Source organism: Erigeron canadensis, chromosome 9 (genome assembly GCF_010389155.1).
Source record: "Erigeron canadensis isolate Cc75 chromosome 9, C_canadensis_v1, whole genome shotgun sequence".
Taxonomy (NCBI): Eukaryota; Viridiplantae; Streptophyta; class Magnoliopsida; order Asterales; family Asteraceae; genus Erigeron; species Erigeron canadensis.
This window is the reverse complement of record NC_057769.1, coordinates 28,261,942-28,279,750: the sequence shown is the minus strand read 5'-3', so window position 1 is coordinate 28,279,750 and position 17,809 is coordinate 28,261,942. Positions and strand designations below refer to the sequence as shown.

General features: G+C 34.4%; 1 protein-coding gene across 1 annotated transcript; it reads right to left on the bottom strand.

Annotated features, from left to right (window-relative positions):
* Nucleotides 1-1,587: 1,587 nt before the first annotated feature.
* Nucleotides 1,588-16,239, bottom strand: LOC122582975 (myosin-14-like). The gene is made up of 38 exons (XM_043755409.1): nucleotides 16,105-16,239; nucleotides 15,789-15,932; nucleotides 15,557-15,702; nucleotides 15,314-15,470; nucleotides 14,814-14,872; nucleotides 14,555-14,714; nucleotides 14,264-14,413; nucleotides 14,050-14,186; nucleotides 13,817-13,963; nucleotides 13,250-13,351; nucleotides 12,920-12,977; nucleotides 12,725-12,826; nucleotides 12,291-12,328; nucleotides 11,946-12,072; nucleotides 11,356-11,526; nucleotides 11,139-11,270; nucleotides 10,078-10,187; nucleotides 9,939-9,996; nucleotides 9,682-9,859; nucleotides 9,022-9,227; nucleotides 8,631-8,750; nucleotides 8,104-8,202; nucleotides 7,608-7,622; nucleotides 6,815-6,982; nucleotides 6,058-6,197; nucleotides 5,878-5,932; nucleotides 5,611-5,682; nucleotides 5,017-5,187; nucleotides 4,750-4,884; nucleotides 4,333-4,497; nucleotides 4,043-4,141; nucleotides 3,887-3,957; nucleotides 3,686-3,785; nucleotides 3,227-3,283; nucleotides 2,907-2,963; nucleotides 2,747-2,827; nucleotides 1,817-1,899; nucleotides 1,588-1,702 (listed from the first exon to the last, which is right to left on the bottom strand). The coding sequence occupies exons 1-38, from the start codon at nucleotides 16,237-16,239 to the stop codon at nucleotides 1,588-1,590; spliced, it is 4,320 nt and encodes a 1,439-aa protein (XP_043611344.1).
* Nucleotides 16,240-17,809: the final 1,570 nt, after the last annotated feature.

Genomic DNA, 17,809 nt, shown 5'->3' with positions numbered 1-17,809 from the left:
AAGACGAAATGTATGTGATGTCTTATGATTAAATATTATTTATTTTATGTAAGACCAATTTAACAATATGTATATAAACAAGTCCTATATCATACGGATATTAGTACTGATATATATATATATAGAGAGAGGATGAGTATATGTGGCTATTAGATACCTAAGTTTGGGTAAAGAGTCTCTCACATATTAATATTTTAACCTATAAAAAACGTGAGCGTCCAAAAATAAAGGTTAAAAAATTAGAATGTTAGTTTTATACCTATGCTATACTCATTTTTATGTAAATATAAGGAGGGATTCCTTCAAATTACTCTAACATGACTAATCATGCATGTTAACATAGCTAGGGGTTGAATTTCATTTTAACTAATTAACCAAATTAAGTAAATTAATGGCTGCAACTGTCGATCTGCATGCAAGAACCCTTTTAACTAAATAACAAAAGTGAATTACTCAATTTTTGTAGTCTTGGTCAACTTTTGATGCATCTAACAATTTATTAAAAGTTTTAAAGGAAAGAAAGAAAAAAACAAGCGTTTCCGGGTCAAAAAGACCCATTTGAACCCATGCTAAGAATTACTCAACTCGACCAACTTAATTCGCCCAGAACAATTTATCACAAATGCGATGTCCTCATCACATTGTCATCACATACAATATACTCTATTTTACTGGAAATGAATCACACTTATATTTAACAGCATAAAATCAACAATTAGCACACAAAAATAAAGCAATGTGAGCTTAATTGCACCAGCGTCATCACATGCACTGGCAATGGATCGGTAATCGCACTATGGCAAATTTATCATACCGTAATGGAGCTGCCACTCCAAATGCATGCTCTTAGCAGAAATTAAATAAGAATAGAATGAAAGCCGCCCTTAAAATGAAAAATAATAAGTAACAAATACAACTTATAACTGATCAGCAGATGGAAATATCTTGACTGATCTTATTTCTTGCAGGAGAGATCGAGCTTGCCATCAATGCTCTCCAATGACTACTGGTTTAAAGATTTGCCTGATCACCGCCATTGCATATGTGTTCTTGAAGAGCCCTCGGTAGTATATATGGAAGGTCAATTGCATATGTCTCGCTCTGTGGACCGTTTCATAATCAAATGAAACCGGCTATATTTCATTGGGTTCAGTATTGAGTTTGGTTCATAAAACCAGCAGCCGGTGATGTCATGTTTCATCCAACAGAAAAAGATATGTGGATCATTAACTGGGATCTTGTTAAAGATTATAAAGACCTTGATCAAGGAGAACATGATATGTATTGTACGAAGAAATTAGAGTGGGTTTGTCAGGTTATGGATGTACGTAGATGGTTGCTTTGAACACAAGGAGGCAGTTATTAACTAAAAGAAGTTGTTTGCAGTATATTTCTGGCTCGGGAAAAATAGAGAAGAATGGGTACTTTCTCATGACAAGTGCACCAAGGTTCCTTGGTTTGATTTGGACCAGGTCAGGAACTTTTGTCTTGCATAGTGCAAGATATGTTTCTTGAGTCGAAAACACGGTCCTAGGATCACAAAGGAGTGACCAAAATATATAAGGTATGAAAATGGTCCCAGAAGCATTACTCCAGTAAAAACTGAAACTCGGGCTTTTCAAGGAGTTCATTGGTAGGTTTAATGCTTGAAAAATCTTTCTCGTTGAGGGATTTACTGATTTCATCAACTGGGAACGCCATGCTGCACATAGGAACAAGAAGAATAAAAATAAGCAACGCGTATTCAATTTCAGAAAGTTTTTTTCCCCCTCCGATTTTCAGAAAGTTTATTCTGTTCCATTGTTTGTAAAAGTACCTAGAATTGGCATCCAGCAGATACGAGTCAGAATCAGAATCAGTGGAGTCTTGTGACATTAGAACTTTAATCTTGGAAATAACCTATACAAAGATGAGTGGGTGAGAAAGATTACCCGAGAAAAATAACAAAAATCGGATGGGAAACATCTATATTAGAGGTCACCTTATCAACCCATTTACGTATGGGTCAATCGAGGTTATGGTTAATCCCTAGAAGTTTAGCTAAAAGGGAAACGGGTCAAACGAGATGAAAGCAACTCAAGTGTACTTGTAATGCTTATAGCGTGCTGGTGCTTCAAGATTCCAATGTACTGCGTCCAATATCTGAACGAGCTTGCCGGCGCCTAACTCATGTTATTATAAAAACTTGGACAATATTTTTGGTAATAATGGTGTCCAGCCTTTGGCCGACCAATCCACAATTTCCAAGCCCACCACCACACGAACTCAAAGTCTCGACTAGGGTAGAACTTGCCCAATGGGAGACGTATGACCACACAAGGGTTCTCAATTCCATTATCATAATAGCATATTCTTTTCTTTATCATAATTAAAGCACTAAACCAAGGAAAGGGAGGCCAAGGGTTCGATCCATACTCCTTACAAGACCAGAGGTCCTTTCTACCTTAGGTAGAACTTGACCTCTCTGCCTTACGTAGGGGTAAGCTTGTCTACATCTCAAACTCACCCATACATCATCGTTGATGGTATTGGGACTTATAACCCGTAGAAGACGGAATTGGATGTTACTTAATTTTTATAATTAAAACAATAACTACATGACCCGAATTGTTTTGATGTCAAAAGAAAAAACAGATCGAACCCATTTTGATCCATCATATGACCTACCGAACCCGCCCATTTTGCCATCTCTAAACTAGTTAATTAAGAATAAAATGAATAACCAACTGTTATAGTTTATCCTTACTTCGGGGGAAACACTATGATTGTCATCACTGTGTTGTAAATACAAACTACAGAGTTTGTGAAGTTGTTGACTACTCAGATCCTGAAACCATTTGTATCGATTAAGTTAGACAAAGGTGCTAATGTTACGAAGATGTGAGTAAATTAACAGGGATACTTACAGGACATAGTTTAATTGTGAGTTCATCATACGATAATTTTGACTTCTCTTCTATAACCTGAACAAAAGTAAAGAAGGGGCAAGAACCCAAATATAAAAGTTACTTATGTCCAAAACCCATCAAGATGTTTCCAACAAAAGCTAAATGTGAGTTCAGTCATGAAAATTATGATGCATATACTTCATGGTAAGAAAGATGAATGAGTAACTGAAACAATAGTCATCACTCGCCAAAGCATAGACAATTTTATAACTTACAAAAAAAAATGTAACGATTAATTGGAAGAAAGTAAATAACAACTAATTTATAGTATCACATACCAGAAATCCGACTGCCTGCCTTACATGGTTAAGTTCATCCGATGATGAGTCTGCATACTGATTCAGTGAGTAGTTAGACCTACGCTTCTGACTTAAATCCATATTACAGGTGACAATTTCAACCTATTTAGTTTGGATGGATGGATTGAATGATCTTTTCATCTCACATGGGTCAAAGAAAAGTTTACTAATAGGAAAACGGGTCAAATGAAAGAATTTGATGCATAAAACCTCTAAAGTTATTTTATTCAAAAACTTAGTGAACTATCAGACTGAAATTGTTTTTGTAATCTTAGTCAACTTTTAATGCATCAACAATTTATTAGAAGTTTTAAAAGAAAAGACAAAAAAAAAGTGTTTCCAGGTCAAAAAGACCCATTTGAACCCATACTAAGGATTACTCAATTCGACCAGCTTAACCCGCCCAAAACAATTTATCGAAGGCGTCTAAGAGAGTACCTCTATTGTGGCCTGAGAACACCAAAGCTCTAGTTTAGCTAGTCCCGCTTTCACATACTCCCCGTTTGGGAATGTACAGCACTCTTTGAACTGGCATATGCTATGGGGTTTCAAGAAGAAATTTTCAAGTCAATTAACAAGATAACTAGTTAGACTTGCCCAAATTTTCAGGCTGTGAGAAGTTGAGAACAGAATTGCTACCTGTTGAAAAGCTGCACATTAATGGAAGAGAAAGCTTGGGAAAATATCTTTTGAATAATTACTGATGGTACCTGAAAGAATTACGCCTCAGGTGTTTTTTCCAAATGCATGTGAGATTATTCATTGAAAACATTGAACGCGGAACAATTCACTTACCTGGCATTCTTTTAACGTCTCCAGCAGGTCATTTAAGCGTTCAATGATGCTATCCCAGTATTCAGCTGGAAAAGATTTACCATCAGATATTATTGGTGCCTGAATTGTTAAAAAAATATGGTATCAGCATGATGCCTGCTACTTGAAAAAAATTTTAAGGTCCAAGGCTATAGCAAAAGAATGTAACAAAAATCAAATGAATTTCCATGGTAGACTCCGATTAAAGGGTTCTTCACTAGTGAATACATATGTTGATAACAATTAACAACTGAATGAAGATCATATTGTACCTGGATACAAGAGGAAAGTAATTGAGACAAATCCTTCTTCAGGTTGTTACGAATAGATCCATAGAGTTTTTCAACATAAGTAGCAAGTTGCTTTTTAAAAAGCACAGCTGGGTACTTGGCTTCCACATGCTGCACTATACTTATGATGGAAGCTGATCGAAATCCCTACAAGATATAATACTATCAATAAATCATAGCCTTTTGTCACTCCATCTGTTTTAACTCGTTTAGGTTTAAGATTGAAAGCTACTCCCTAATTTTTCAATATATAATTGATACACATAGGAATATGGTAGAGGTGGCAAGTTCGATCCATTTATGACCGATTAACCCTGAACCCAAAAATTACCCAACCTGCCTGACCCACCCATCTTGTCACCTCCAGACAATGATGTTGTAATTAGGAACATAGAGTACTTGGGTCATCCTTCCAAATAACGATGTAGGCGGCGGGGGTTTGGGAGGACTTGGACTTAAAGTCCTCTGAATTAAAAACAGCAATGTAGATGTGACAGAGAGCCAATAAGCCATATGTTTAATGTCTTCTTTTTTCTGCAAAATTCAGAATACAGAAAACATGAAACTTCATTCAGTGTCCAATTAGATTAAATTAACTGGTAGATAAAGACAAGGCAATACTGAAAAGGTGACATAAAACACGAAAGGTGGCAATAAATATCTGACCTCTATCGCAGAACCCATTAAGTAGATAATACGATCAAATATAGTAGTTATTTCTTCTTCAAAAGCTTTGTTGTGCAAAAGACTTTTGTATATTACATATGTTACAATGGGTTTCCCTTGAGAAAACCCAAGATCTTCTGTAGCAACTTCCATAAGAGTATCAACCAGCTCCTATACCAGAGATATAGAGAAACATGCAATTAGATGATGTCCTTTTACCATCAAACTCCCAGATGCTAAAATTGTATGTGGCCCTTCATATAATCACATTCTAATTTACCTTAGTAGCTCATATTAATCCTCATTACGGTGAAGAAGTCATAGTGAACATACTACTAGAACAGTAATATTTTTTAGCGAATTATAATAGTATGTGGGTAGGGATATCCATAATAATGATCCATGTATCATTAGGATGTCATGTTCGACTCTGAAAGAATTAACAAGTTTGATATAAAATTAGGAAATAACTTGAGACTAAAATGGCAATTGGCTTATTAGAAGTATGTTCACATGATTTTTCTAATATATATTGCTTTGATTATACTAATAATAAAGTGAACATGATAAAATATCACATTAAGAAATGCATACACGCTCCCTTCCTATAGTAGATTGCGTCAAGTTGCTGTCAAACTTCTTTGAGGGCGAACTACTCTGTCGTTCCTGCAAATTAAAGGTTTGTCTTTTAGCACAAAAAGCAATCTAAAAAACCATAAAGGTTAGAACTTATAATGACCGTTCTTTGGACTAATCTGTAAATACTTGGGTACTTTTCTTCATGTTTATGGAAAAGTACTTTTGTAAAAAAAAATGTATCAAAACATAAGCCTCGAGTGTCATTAAGTGTTCTGACAGTACCTTTTGTCTTAGAATCTGGTCCTCAGCTTCCATGTCAGCAATTTTTTCTTGAAGACTAAAAAGAGCAACAAAAGCATATGTGCAATTAATTTAGTCATTCCTTCGGCTTCCAATGGTGAAAGAATAAAGTTTTCACTGAACTAAATTATGGAAAGCATGGCCAATGTATCATCATACAACCTTTGCATTTCAAGCTTTAAGTCAATTATCCTCAATTCTCCATCCATAGCCTGTTTCAACCTTTCTTCACTCAATTTACTTGTCTCTTCATATTTGTTTTGTGTTTCACCAATTTCCTGTTCGAGTGAATTAAGCACGTCCTGCAAGTGTCCATAACCATGTAATACATAAATCATATTATAAAAGTTAGACCTTCCAAATTTATAATAACTCAGTTGCCAGTTGACCAATTTTCGTAAATGTATAGTAAAATTTGGGCTATGAAAAATTTCCCAACAGGAGGAAATGGGCCGAAGTCAAATACAATGTAAGAACAAAAAGGGTCAAATTGGTGGCTGTTTCAGTTTGAACTTGTTTATTACTTATGACTGCAGTGTTTCTATTTCTTGATGGTAATCATGATACACAAAGAATCATATGAATTTTATTCAATAGATAATAAATTTGTTACATAAGCCGTAAGGTCGCTAATAAATCAATTTTAACCTTTTCCATTTTCATATAGAGTTCAATATATGGTCGTTCAAGAACACTGAAAAAAGTTACAGAGATAAAGAATTAGCCTGACCCAACATACCCATTTGAAATCTGATCAATTTCTAAATTGCATGTTCTAATCAGACAAGTTTTGAAATGTTACTTGACCTGAACCAACCCACCCATTTTGCCACAACTAGCTACGATCATCAAAGCCTGATCAAAACGTAAACAAATTTAGAATAAGCATGGAGAGATATGCTAGACTTTTAAAGTTGACCTTGAGTTTCTCATTGTCAATAGTAAGCGTCTCTATTTTCTCATTACCAGCAACCACAACTTGCTCCATTTCTTTCTTTGCAGCCTCCAGCAGTTCTTTAGTTTCTTCAAATTGAACTTCCATCTCTTCTATAGCTGATTGCAATTTTGCATTTTCCTTACTTTTAGTCTCCTGAAAATATCAAAAGCATTTGAAACAATCAAAACCAAATGAAAGGGAAAAAAAAAAAAAGTAATGGTGCCAATAATTTCTCATGTCATGATTTGTGTTTTAGGAAAAAAGTAAGTCTTCAAAGCATAATGTTTCATGCTTTTTGTGTAAAAAAAATAAAACGATTTGTTTCAAGGTTAATGCACACCAAATGAACTTCCATCTCTTGTATAGAAGACTGCAGGTTTCCAATTTCCTTAGTTTTGGCTTCCTCCATACCAGCCTACAAATTTTGAAAGCATATCATATGATAATAAACAAACAAATGAAAGAAAGAACAAACTAAAAGTTTACTATCCGCAGGCTCTTCTTATATATGTTTTGGGTATCGAGATATAGAAAAGTTGTTAAAATGGTAGGGGGTACCAATTCAACTTCCATCTCCTTTATGGCCGACTGCAGTCTTGCATTTTCCTTAGTTTTAGCTTCCTCTACATCAGCCTACAAATCGCAAGAACACTTCAAACATTCGAATCCAGCATACAAGAAAAAAGAAAAGAGAAGTAAGAACTTGATAGAACACCAATTGAGCTTCCATCTCTTTTATAGCAGACTGAAGTTTTGCATTTTCCTTATTTTTAGCTTCCTCCATCTCAGCCTACAAAAATTGAAAGCCAATCAAACAGTAATCTGTTATTCGATTTTTGTGTATCAAGAAATTGTTGGAAAGTTATAACGCACCAATTGAACTTCCAACTCCTTTACAGTAGACTCCATAATGGCCTACAGTATTTGAATGCATATTAAACAATCAAACAAAGAACGTAAGTCAAACAGAACAAAAAAAGTGTAGTTTTGTATAAGTTCGAGTTTCATGCATCAAGAGTTATGAAATATTCCCTTATCATAAGAGAAGCCACAAAAAGTAGAATCCAAAATCATAGGAAAAGTTCATTGACATCATGTGATAATTTAATGGTTTAGATTAAACCTTCCCTAATCAAACTTGAGTCTGTTATGGTGTAACTGTGTAAGTACCTCACCATAAGAATCAAATGCAAGTCATTAAGTGATAAGCGGGAAAAAATCAACACGTGTACTAAGTTGTAACTAAGTAATGGGGATTATGAAAAGCATACTCTCATGCGTTCCTCTTCCTGCAATTGCATGGCTAGTTGTTTGGCTTCCTTTTCCAATTTAGATTTGGCATCTTGGAGAGAGCTAGTGTCCCTCGCAGCCTACAGGACACGAAACATTGGTTAGCTTCACATAAACCAGTAGTTGAGGTGCCTGATTCCAACCTGTTAAATAAAAACGATATTTGCGTCGTAAAATAATTTTAAATCCTACTCAGTATATTAACTATAACAAAGCAATTTTAAAATCGGCAGCTCTTATTAACACAGCCCATTTTGAATATCACATAAAATGACTATTTTGACCTGTTACCCAAACCATTTGACCCTTCTTACCCACTAAATAATACCTAGTGGTGAATGCAGAGCAATGATTATTGGAAATTTGGAACCAACTTCAACATCTATGTTATGTGAATCAACTTTTACAAAAGATGATTTAAAAAGTGAAATTTTAAATAATACATAGAATGTGAAACAAATTATAAAAGAAGATATTAACTACATATGTGTTGGAAAAATATATTCACCTTTTTAAGCCTCCCTAGTTCTATACGTGCCAAGTCTTTCTTAACGACAGACTGAGCATAGATTGCTACTTTCTTCATTTTCAAATAACGACGCAAAGCCAAATGTCGTCGGCATCGACTCTGTAAATTTGTTCATGAAGACATATAAGTTTAAGGAATAAGAGGGCTTATTAACCATATATGAATACAATTTTGGGTACATAGCAGACAGAGCGAAAGATGTCCACTAGCCTATGTAATAAGAAAATAAATAATATATAAGAATACGATCGAGTCTGAACACAAGGTATGCAATTTACCTTAGAAGGCATGCGACCTTAGATATTTCAAACAGATAATTTTTTCTTTATATTGCATGTCAGCAACTTCAATGAACAATTAAATACGTTACCTGGATACCGATTGCAGCTTTTGTTTGTCGTTTATAATTATATGCTTTGCGAGCAGCCATGCCACGCATTCCCTTTTGTATAGAAATAATGGAAGAGCTCAACAATCTGTAAGTATTCCTCTCACGATGCATACGGGCATTTCTCTGGATCTTCAAACATGCCCTTTCTCTCCTTCGACGCTCATAGCAAAGGCGTGCAACTTCCCCTGTAACAATATATTAAGTCTATTTTTTTTTTGGGTAGGCGAAACAAGTTGATTGCAGGATAAGGTAACCAGATTTAGTACAATTAGATTTCAGCTAATCATACTTTTTTTTCCCTAAACTTACACTAACAATTGATGAAAACCTCCTTACCAATGAAACAACTGAGCAAAACCCTCAAACTTGTCAAAAAAAAAAGTGGTTGAAACTCTTCAAACTAACGGAAAAAGAAAAAAAAACTATGAAAGCCTTCCAATTTCAAAAACTTCAGAAAGGAAACCTATTAACCGTGTCAAGATTGATCATTTTCAGATGAAAATATTGAGACTTTAACATCGGAAGTAGAAATTGGACCGAATTCGATTATCTTTTTGTACAACTAACTCCAGCTAAATACCACAAGTTCACTGTTCCACTAAACTTATTTATATTAATGTAAGAGATAATAGTCTATACCTCTACATATAATTTGTATTGGTATTGCTGAAGATCGTAACAAGATAAACTTCTTGCATGCGGAATATGAACGAAACTTTGTTTGGATTTTGGTAGCAGATCTTCCTAAAACCTCACTTCTCTGAGCATCTATCTCTGCCATCTGACCTGCTCTGAGAAACACTTTTGTTTTACCAATCTGCAAAAGTTTGGATTAGAAACATAATAAAAAAAAAATTGCAGCCAGGTTACATCTTTAAAGAAAACTTTTAAAGTACCTGATAACCTTGAAGTTTCGCCTTCTCTAACAATATCTTTGAACCCTCGACCTCATCACTGCAGGTTAAAGAAAGATAAGAATTTTAAAAACTCATATTACTAATAGTTCAAGTACTTCAGTTCAGTCAATACTATTACCTTATATTTATAACACTAGGTGACAGAACTTTGAAGCGGGATATGAATTCATTGAAAGGTTTACGAGTAGGAAAGCCTGCACAACTGATTCTGATTGCCTCCATAACTCCCTGAAATAGAATGACTTGTCAAGACACCATATATATGTATATATATACTCGTAAATTGTAGTGGATGCATGACAAACAAAAAGGGTTCATTCAGAATACGTAAAGTTTTAATATGGGCTAAAACAAGTCAGGACACCTATAATAGTTAAAAATATAATTAAAGAAACTGTATTACTAAGAAATAACCCAATTTGTAAAATATTAAGCCATTTAGGGGGTTTGTATGCACTAAAAGAAAATTTTGTGCAACTTTCAACCAACTTGACCGATGTTATTTTTAGCCGTGTTCTTGAGTTTTTTTTATGAAGGAAGAGGGAAGAAGAGAAGAGAGATGAATGGAAGAGAAAGAGTAGATTTTCTTTCCTTTCAAATCATCCCAAAATTGGGAAGAAAATATCCTTAACAAAATCTATTGAATTCTCCTTCCATATCTTTTCCTTTCTTTTCTCTTCTTCTTTTAAATAAAACCAAAGAACACAAAAAATTTTAATTTCCTTCATAATCCTTTCCTTTCCCTTTTAGAAAAAACTCAAGAACATACCCTAAGGTATGCTCTATTCTCAAGTTTTTTTTTATGAGAAAAGAAAAGGAAGGGATAGAAAAGAGATGAGAAGAAAGAAAAACTTAAATAAGTATGTTATTTTTGAGTGGATAAGAAAGGAAAAGAAAGTAATAACAACTTTACAATTATACCCTTTTATATTATAAGTAAAATATGATGGATGAGGGCTTTATAGTAATAACACATAAGTCATAATTATTTTCTTTTCATTCCAGCCCATTTCTCTTCCTTTTCCTTTCCTTTCCATACCTAAATAAACTCAAGAATGCAGCATAAACTTTTTGATATTACTCATTTGAAACTGTTGGTGATATAACATAACGCAAATCCAGTCATTAGTAAATGAGTTGAAATTGTTTACTCACTCTACCCTGAAATTCTAGACTCACCCCACATCGAAGTTGTTGCAATATATTCTGATTCTCAAATATAGCAGGCTTTAGAAGATTATTCGGTTTGACACATCGAACGTAATGCGGCTCAGTGTGACTGAGTGTCTCAAGCAATGCTTGTAATTGTTGCTGTGAAAATGAGACTTGCGTAAATGAGCCAAGAGTATATAAACCAAAGTATACTATTGGATTAAGAATCAGAATAAAACTATACTTTGAACTGGGAACCTATTGATATGAACTTTGAAGCTTTAGATGAATCTTGCGATGAAGGCGGGAATAAGCTTGATACGAAGGAACACCTAGAAGCATTCATAAGAGACTGGTGCTCCGCAACCACGTAGTCCTTGTTCTTATCCAAGAAATGGTCGCTTTGATATGTGACCTGAAATCAGAGTGCTTCAAATAACTGATATTAAAATAGGGCAGCTTTTTTATTGTGCAGATTTAGGTAGTGTTTGGATCTAGTCGTAATTATTACCAATCAGTTTAAACTGTCTGGATGGGCAAATTCCGCTTCTGAGTATCAGATTATGTAGGCGTAAGATAATCAGTTTTGGACAATGAGTTCCATAGGCAAAGTGATCTCTATGTTTAGAAAGAATTATCATAATTTCCAAACACTCAAAACAACTTGTTACAACTTTAAACAGCAAAAGCATTTCCAAACACTATCTCAGCCCGTTTATTACTGTCTTCTTATTATCCAGACTCACATTAATTATCCGGGCGGCAAATTGTAAGTAATGAGGATTTATCCTTTTTAGATACTATTATGCAACATAATAAAATTATAATGCATACATCACCAGCATAGTGGCAGATGGTGAAGTCTGTCTTTGATAGCTTTGGTTTGCTAAAGCGTTTGTGATCTTTGAACGTCTGATAAAGCTTTTCAGCAAAGGTGGCGTGAGTTGATCTTGGAAACATGCTGCATAGGATCAATATGACGATGTCAACTTTTGGGAATTTAACCACTATGTTTCAACTCTTCAATTTCATAATAGGGTTCTGATGATTCAATAATTATGTTAAAACCTCATGACACCGGACCCAAGTAGCCAGCAGAAAAACACAGTCCAGTAAAATATGTAGATAAATAAACACAATGTAAAATTGTATGCTAAGTGAAATACAATATGTACGTACCAAGCTTCATCCAAGAGAGCAAGGACTCCCCCAGGTTTCTGAACGATAGAAAAATAGATTAGATCAGCAAAAGAACACACTACAAAATAAGGAGGCTAAATGTGCAGGTCGGGTAACAAAATCAGGCTTGGGGTTCAAATATGCAAGTGTTAATGATGGTTCTGGTTCCAAAAGCTTTAAGAAAATTAATCTTTCTGGTAGATATGATTATAGTAGTTATAATATTTCAGTTATAGTATAATTATCTGATTATAATGATTTAGGAGGTCTAATGCATTACAAGTACACTTTAGACAACCTTCAACCAGTTTAATAAGTTTGACCCATTTCCTTTTAAGCTAATATTTGGTATATTACCTATTAGAGATAGAACATAACCCGAACCGACACATTTATAAGGTGACGGAATACATAAAAAAAACTATATCCCAAACCTTTTCAATGAGATCAAGAATATCTTGATTATCCACGAACTCTATATAACTCCACTTGATTTCCTCCTTGGAATACTCTTCTTGTTCCATCTTGAAAACATGCTGCCATTTTCCAGAAATAAGATCGTTTTACCAGAAATCAGATTACGCTAATACATGCTTTAAAGATCTAAACATGTGCTTAAATGCACAAACCTGATTAAAGTGTTGTTGGAGTTTCTCGTTAGTCAGGTTGATGCAGAATTGCTCAAAACTGCATGAGGATGATTAAAGTTAATGTTTGCTAGTAAAATCGAGCAAAACATATAAGGTATACGTTTCTTTTGCTTGGAAACTAATTAAGAGTATAATGAGAAATGCGAAATGGAAAAAGGAGGAACATATCGAGAGAGAATTTGATTTGGTTAGAAAAAGTGTCAAATTAGCACTTCTTTTAGTGAAAGTGTTAACTAAAGGGTTTCATATGCTAGTATCAAAGAAATAGCCTATTTCAAATGACGAACCAAAAGCATACCAGTTAAGCACCTGTTCGTCTTGAAACTCTCAAATCCATAGATATCCAGAACCCCAATCAAGAATTTCGACTTTTCATCTTGACCAATAGAATTATTAATCCTGTTCACAATCCTGGAGATGCAATTAAGGCCTTGAGGCTTGAACTATAAGCCCAAAAAAAATTATATAAACATTTATGGTAGAGGTGGCCAGATGGTGGGTCTGGCAGACTGGTTAATGGGTCAAAACACGTTGTACTTAGTATATATACATGTATCGTAGAGGTGGCAAGATGGGTTGATCCACAAACACTTTCAATTTTCGGATAATTTTATCAACATTGATATGTTTATTATGACAAGAACAATACTTTTACCTTAATGCTTGAAGTCTTTTAAGTAGACCCTCCAAGATATTGTATGCATATACATATATACTTTGGGGGTTTTCAACCCATTTGACATTTTTGCCTGTAGCTAACTTTATTGAATTTCCCTATTTAAGATGACACAACCCAAATTAACCCAGTCATGAGTAATGGGTCCTAATGACCACCTCTAGCCTATGGTTAGAATCATCCATTTAGATCAAACCTACCAATCGAATAATCTTGAATAAACAATTTTAGCCAGCGCATCTCTACTGATAGCTGCAGAATTTGGATCAAGGGACTTTTTAATGCTCTCACCACGAGTTACCATCACACGCTTGCAGAAAGATTCTTGCAGAGCTGTCTCATCACACCTAAAAAGAAAATGTCTATTTAATGATATAGACTTCTTTTAAGAAAACAGTAAACAGATTAAAGAAACTAGACGAAGACTGACTACATGAAAAGCTCAGCTGCAGTTTTCAGATGAGATCTAGATTTATCATCTTTAGGTTGAGACGAATCTGGCTCATTTCCCCTATTGAACTCAATATTTCCCAAGTGGAGAATTGCAGCCACAACACGGAAAATGGCTTCCTGTAGTCATAAAACATTTAGTTTTACATTTATTGACATGTTACGATATATAACACATATGTATGTGTTATATCTACCTGTTCATCAGAATTAATCCCAACAACCTCCATTGCCTGTTTCGTTGCAAGGAACTCTTTAGCCTCATCCACTCCTGTCAGTTGATAACATTTTGACTGATTAAGGTAATGAAATGTCCTCGGGTCCCCCAATTTATACTTTTCAGATACCTGAAAATTTGATCAATCATAATGCAGTTGCCAAAAATATTTCTAACTTCGAACAAAAGCATTATCATAAACAAATGATGATATGAAAAAATAGAAAAGGAGAATAAGTAAGAAGCATTTCGATTGTGAAAAAGTTAGCACCTCAGGTGGTGCAGCACAGAGCATGTAAAAGCAATGATAACTTCTCTCAGGATCGGAAACTTGACAAACACGTGATCTTTCTAACAGATAAGTTCTTATAGCAGCTCCAGAGATCCTTGCCTGATCGTTGAATTGGATCTCAACAAACTTACCAAAACGACTGCATATATACAAGATCAGTTAACTTAAACTTAATTACATAAAATAATGCATATTCAATTTAAAGCTGTTATTTATCTAAATGAGAGTCTTGGTGAACCTTGAATTGTTATTCCTAACTGTCTTCGCATTACCAAAGGCTTCTAATACTGGATTAGACTATCAAAAGAAAGAAATGTGTCAGCTATGAAATTTGAACAGATATCCAATCAATGTGAAATAATAAGAACTGCAGCCCCACAATTGATCATAGATCACTGAAGTGGCAAAATGGGTGGGTCTGTCAGGTTGGATCATGGGTCAGACTCTGACCATTACTCCATCAGACTAATTCTGGTCAAAACGGGTAACTCTTGTACAAGTCAAAACAGGTTTGATTGACCCGAAACAAATTTTGTCCAAATCATCTAAACAACTATACGATTTCCCTTTGTTTATACCATTTCCCTTTAAGGTCATTCTGTTCTTTGAAACTGTTTGAGATGAAGGAAAGATAACCCCAATTGGCTGATTGATAAGTAAATGAGTCGAAACTTCCACCATTAGGTGACTGCATGCATAAATTTCTACAAAGTTAAAAGTTTTAAAAGATATGCTTACTTCTAGTACTTGCTGCTCTACACTCCGTTCTTCAGCTCCAGGGCGGCCTCCCATATAAGCAAGATACTGCATAAGATTTTTTGTGCTTTCAGTTTTACCAGCTCCACTTTCTCCACTAACCAGAATTGACTGGCTTGTTCTCTCATTAACCATCTGCCTGCATTCAAAAACGTCCTTATTTCTCATGAATATGATTATTGCTTTATATTCTGTAACTAATTTAAACAAGACAAAAATTAATGCCTGTATGCAGAGTCTGCGATAGCATAAGGATGTGGATTTAACTCCCCAAGAGCCACCCCATTGTATTTATCCATCAAACTTTTGTCATATATATTTGGGATTCGTTTGAAAGGGTTCACCGCAATCAAAATATTTCCTGTGTAAGTCTGAAAAACCAATAGGCAATAGGTGATCAGAATTTTTAGTTATAGGCTACTATATCTATCACAAACTAATTTATACATGTACTCACATAGATTTCATCCATGTCAAATCGAATTTTCAAATTATGTAGAACCCCGGGTTCATGCAAATAAGCTAATTTTGTCATATCATCCACTCCACATCCAGGGAACTCAGGATCTTTAGGATACACGCGGGAAATATTAGTAACAACCTACACAACACAAATGTATCAGAAAAAAAACATGAAAGATTATTCAAAGTTTTTTGGCCAAATTTTGTCTTTCAAAATTTAAACTATCTTGTCTACTCCATGTTTGTGATGTCAAAATTATATTCGACTAGGTTTATTTTTGAACAACAATCAAACCCAAATAATAACTTACTTCTTTTCCTGTTGAGCATTTTACTTTTATTTCTTTGTCATTAATTTCCATAACGTCGCCATCTATCCAAGCTACATCATGATCCTCCACCCAGACTTGAGATCCGACTATGATACTAGCTGAAGTAGACTGCATGACAAATAGGATTCTTGCTGGTCCTCAATGGATCTCATAATATAAGCAAAGCATGAAGATGTAACTAGAATAAGAAATAAAATAAATCCATCCAGATCAAGTGAAAATACAAGGGCTAATGTCATAATATATTTCCTAGGATGAAGGTATGTTTTGGTTATTATCTAAATAATGTTCTGACCTGGTACTCATTTCAAAATGGGTTAGTTTCATAACCCGTTTAACTGGTAAAGGAATCAAATTAGCAAATTGGCACACTTCAAAAAGACATTACCGAGTAACCTAAGTCTGTTTCTATTATGTGACAATGACCCAAACAAACTAAAAAGCACTACATAGCATTCATGATCAATTCTGTATCATAATACAGTAAGCCATTGTCAAAAGGGAAACTATATTGACATGTATCCAACTGCACACGTTTTATTATCGGTTCATAATCCACTAAGTCATTATCAAAAAGGAAAACTATATTGAAATATATCCAACAGCACAGATTTAAGTTTTAGTTTGTATCATTGTATGCATCCTTTACTTTTCCCCATGATGGTAGCCTAGTGGTGAGGGACATGCGACATAAAAACGGAAGTCAAGGGTTCAAATTCCAACCCATGTCCCTTTTATCATAGTGTTGCGTGATACATATCATTTCGATGTGCAAATGAAAGCAACAATTAGCATTAGCATATAAATAAACGATAAGAAGAAATTAATGATCACAAATTTTAAAAGAACTCACCATTTCAGAACCAAAAAATTAAAAAAAAAAAAAAGCTTCAGATCTTCTTAATTACAATGTATGTTGTTAAAAATGTAATGATATCTAACTACTCCGTATTTAAATGTTGAACCCTGATTAAATCATTACAGGATTAATATAATATATCCAGCAATGTTCCAAGCGACTACTATTATCATCTGGTGATCGGCAACTCTAACAGAATTATAATAAAATGGGTTGTGAATTTTATTTTTATTTTTATATCCGGGCCCCTAATGATATAATATGATCAGAGAAGCCTCTCTTTTTGCTTATATATGTTTTCCCTTGATATATAACGGCCTTATGCCTACAATTTTACTATCCAATAAGATGGTTATATTTGTCAATATCAATCACACATATCGCACACAAAGTAAACGGATATAGTTTGTCTTAGTTATATATAAAAGTAAAGTAACACCCATTTTTTACGAGTTTTGACTCCCAATACTGTATTCGACAGTGTATGAAGGAGGTTGAGATGTAGATACCTCTATTTAAAATAGATAAAGTGCTTTCAGATTTTACCAAAGGTTAAAAAGCACCACTAACCTTGTTGGACTAAAAATAGACAAAGACTTCAAACATTTGATCCAACCTTATTGATTGAGTCATTTTGTTATATACGAGCATAATACCCGCACGTTGCAACGGAATTTTGTTTTAAAAATGAGATAGATACGGTGGTAGTTTAGTCCAACTGTAGATGTGGGTATAGAAAGATGTATGAAAGTGAGGGACATTTTAGACTTATCAGGTTCTTAATGACTTAAAGCTAATTTGCTTTATAAGGGATTATAGATTATA

Coding starts and splice junctions, on each gene's coding strand:
- LOC122582975 (XM_043755409.1), bottom strand. CDS start 16,239: ATGCAGTCTACTTCAGCTAGTATCATAGTCGGATCTCAAGTCTGGGTG. Junction 14,715..14,813: donor GTTAGGAATAACAATTCAAG/GTTCACCAAGAC, acceptor GTATATATGCAG/TCGTTTTGGTAAGTTTGTTG. Junction 12,329..12,724: donor TTCTTGATCTCATTGAAAAG/GTTTGGGATATA, acceptor TCTATCGTTCAG/AAACCTGGGGGAGTCCTTGC.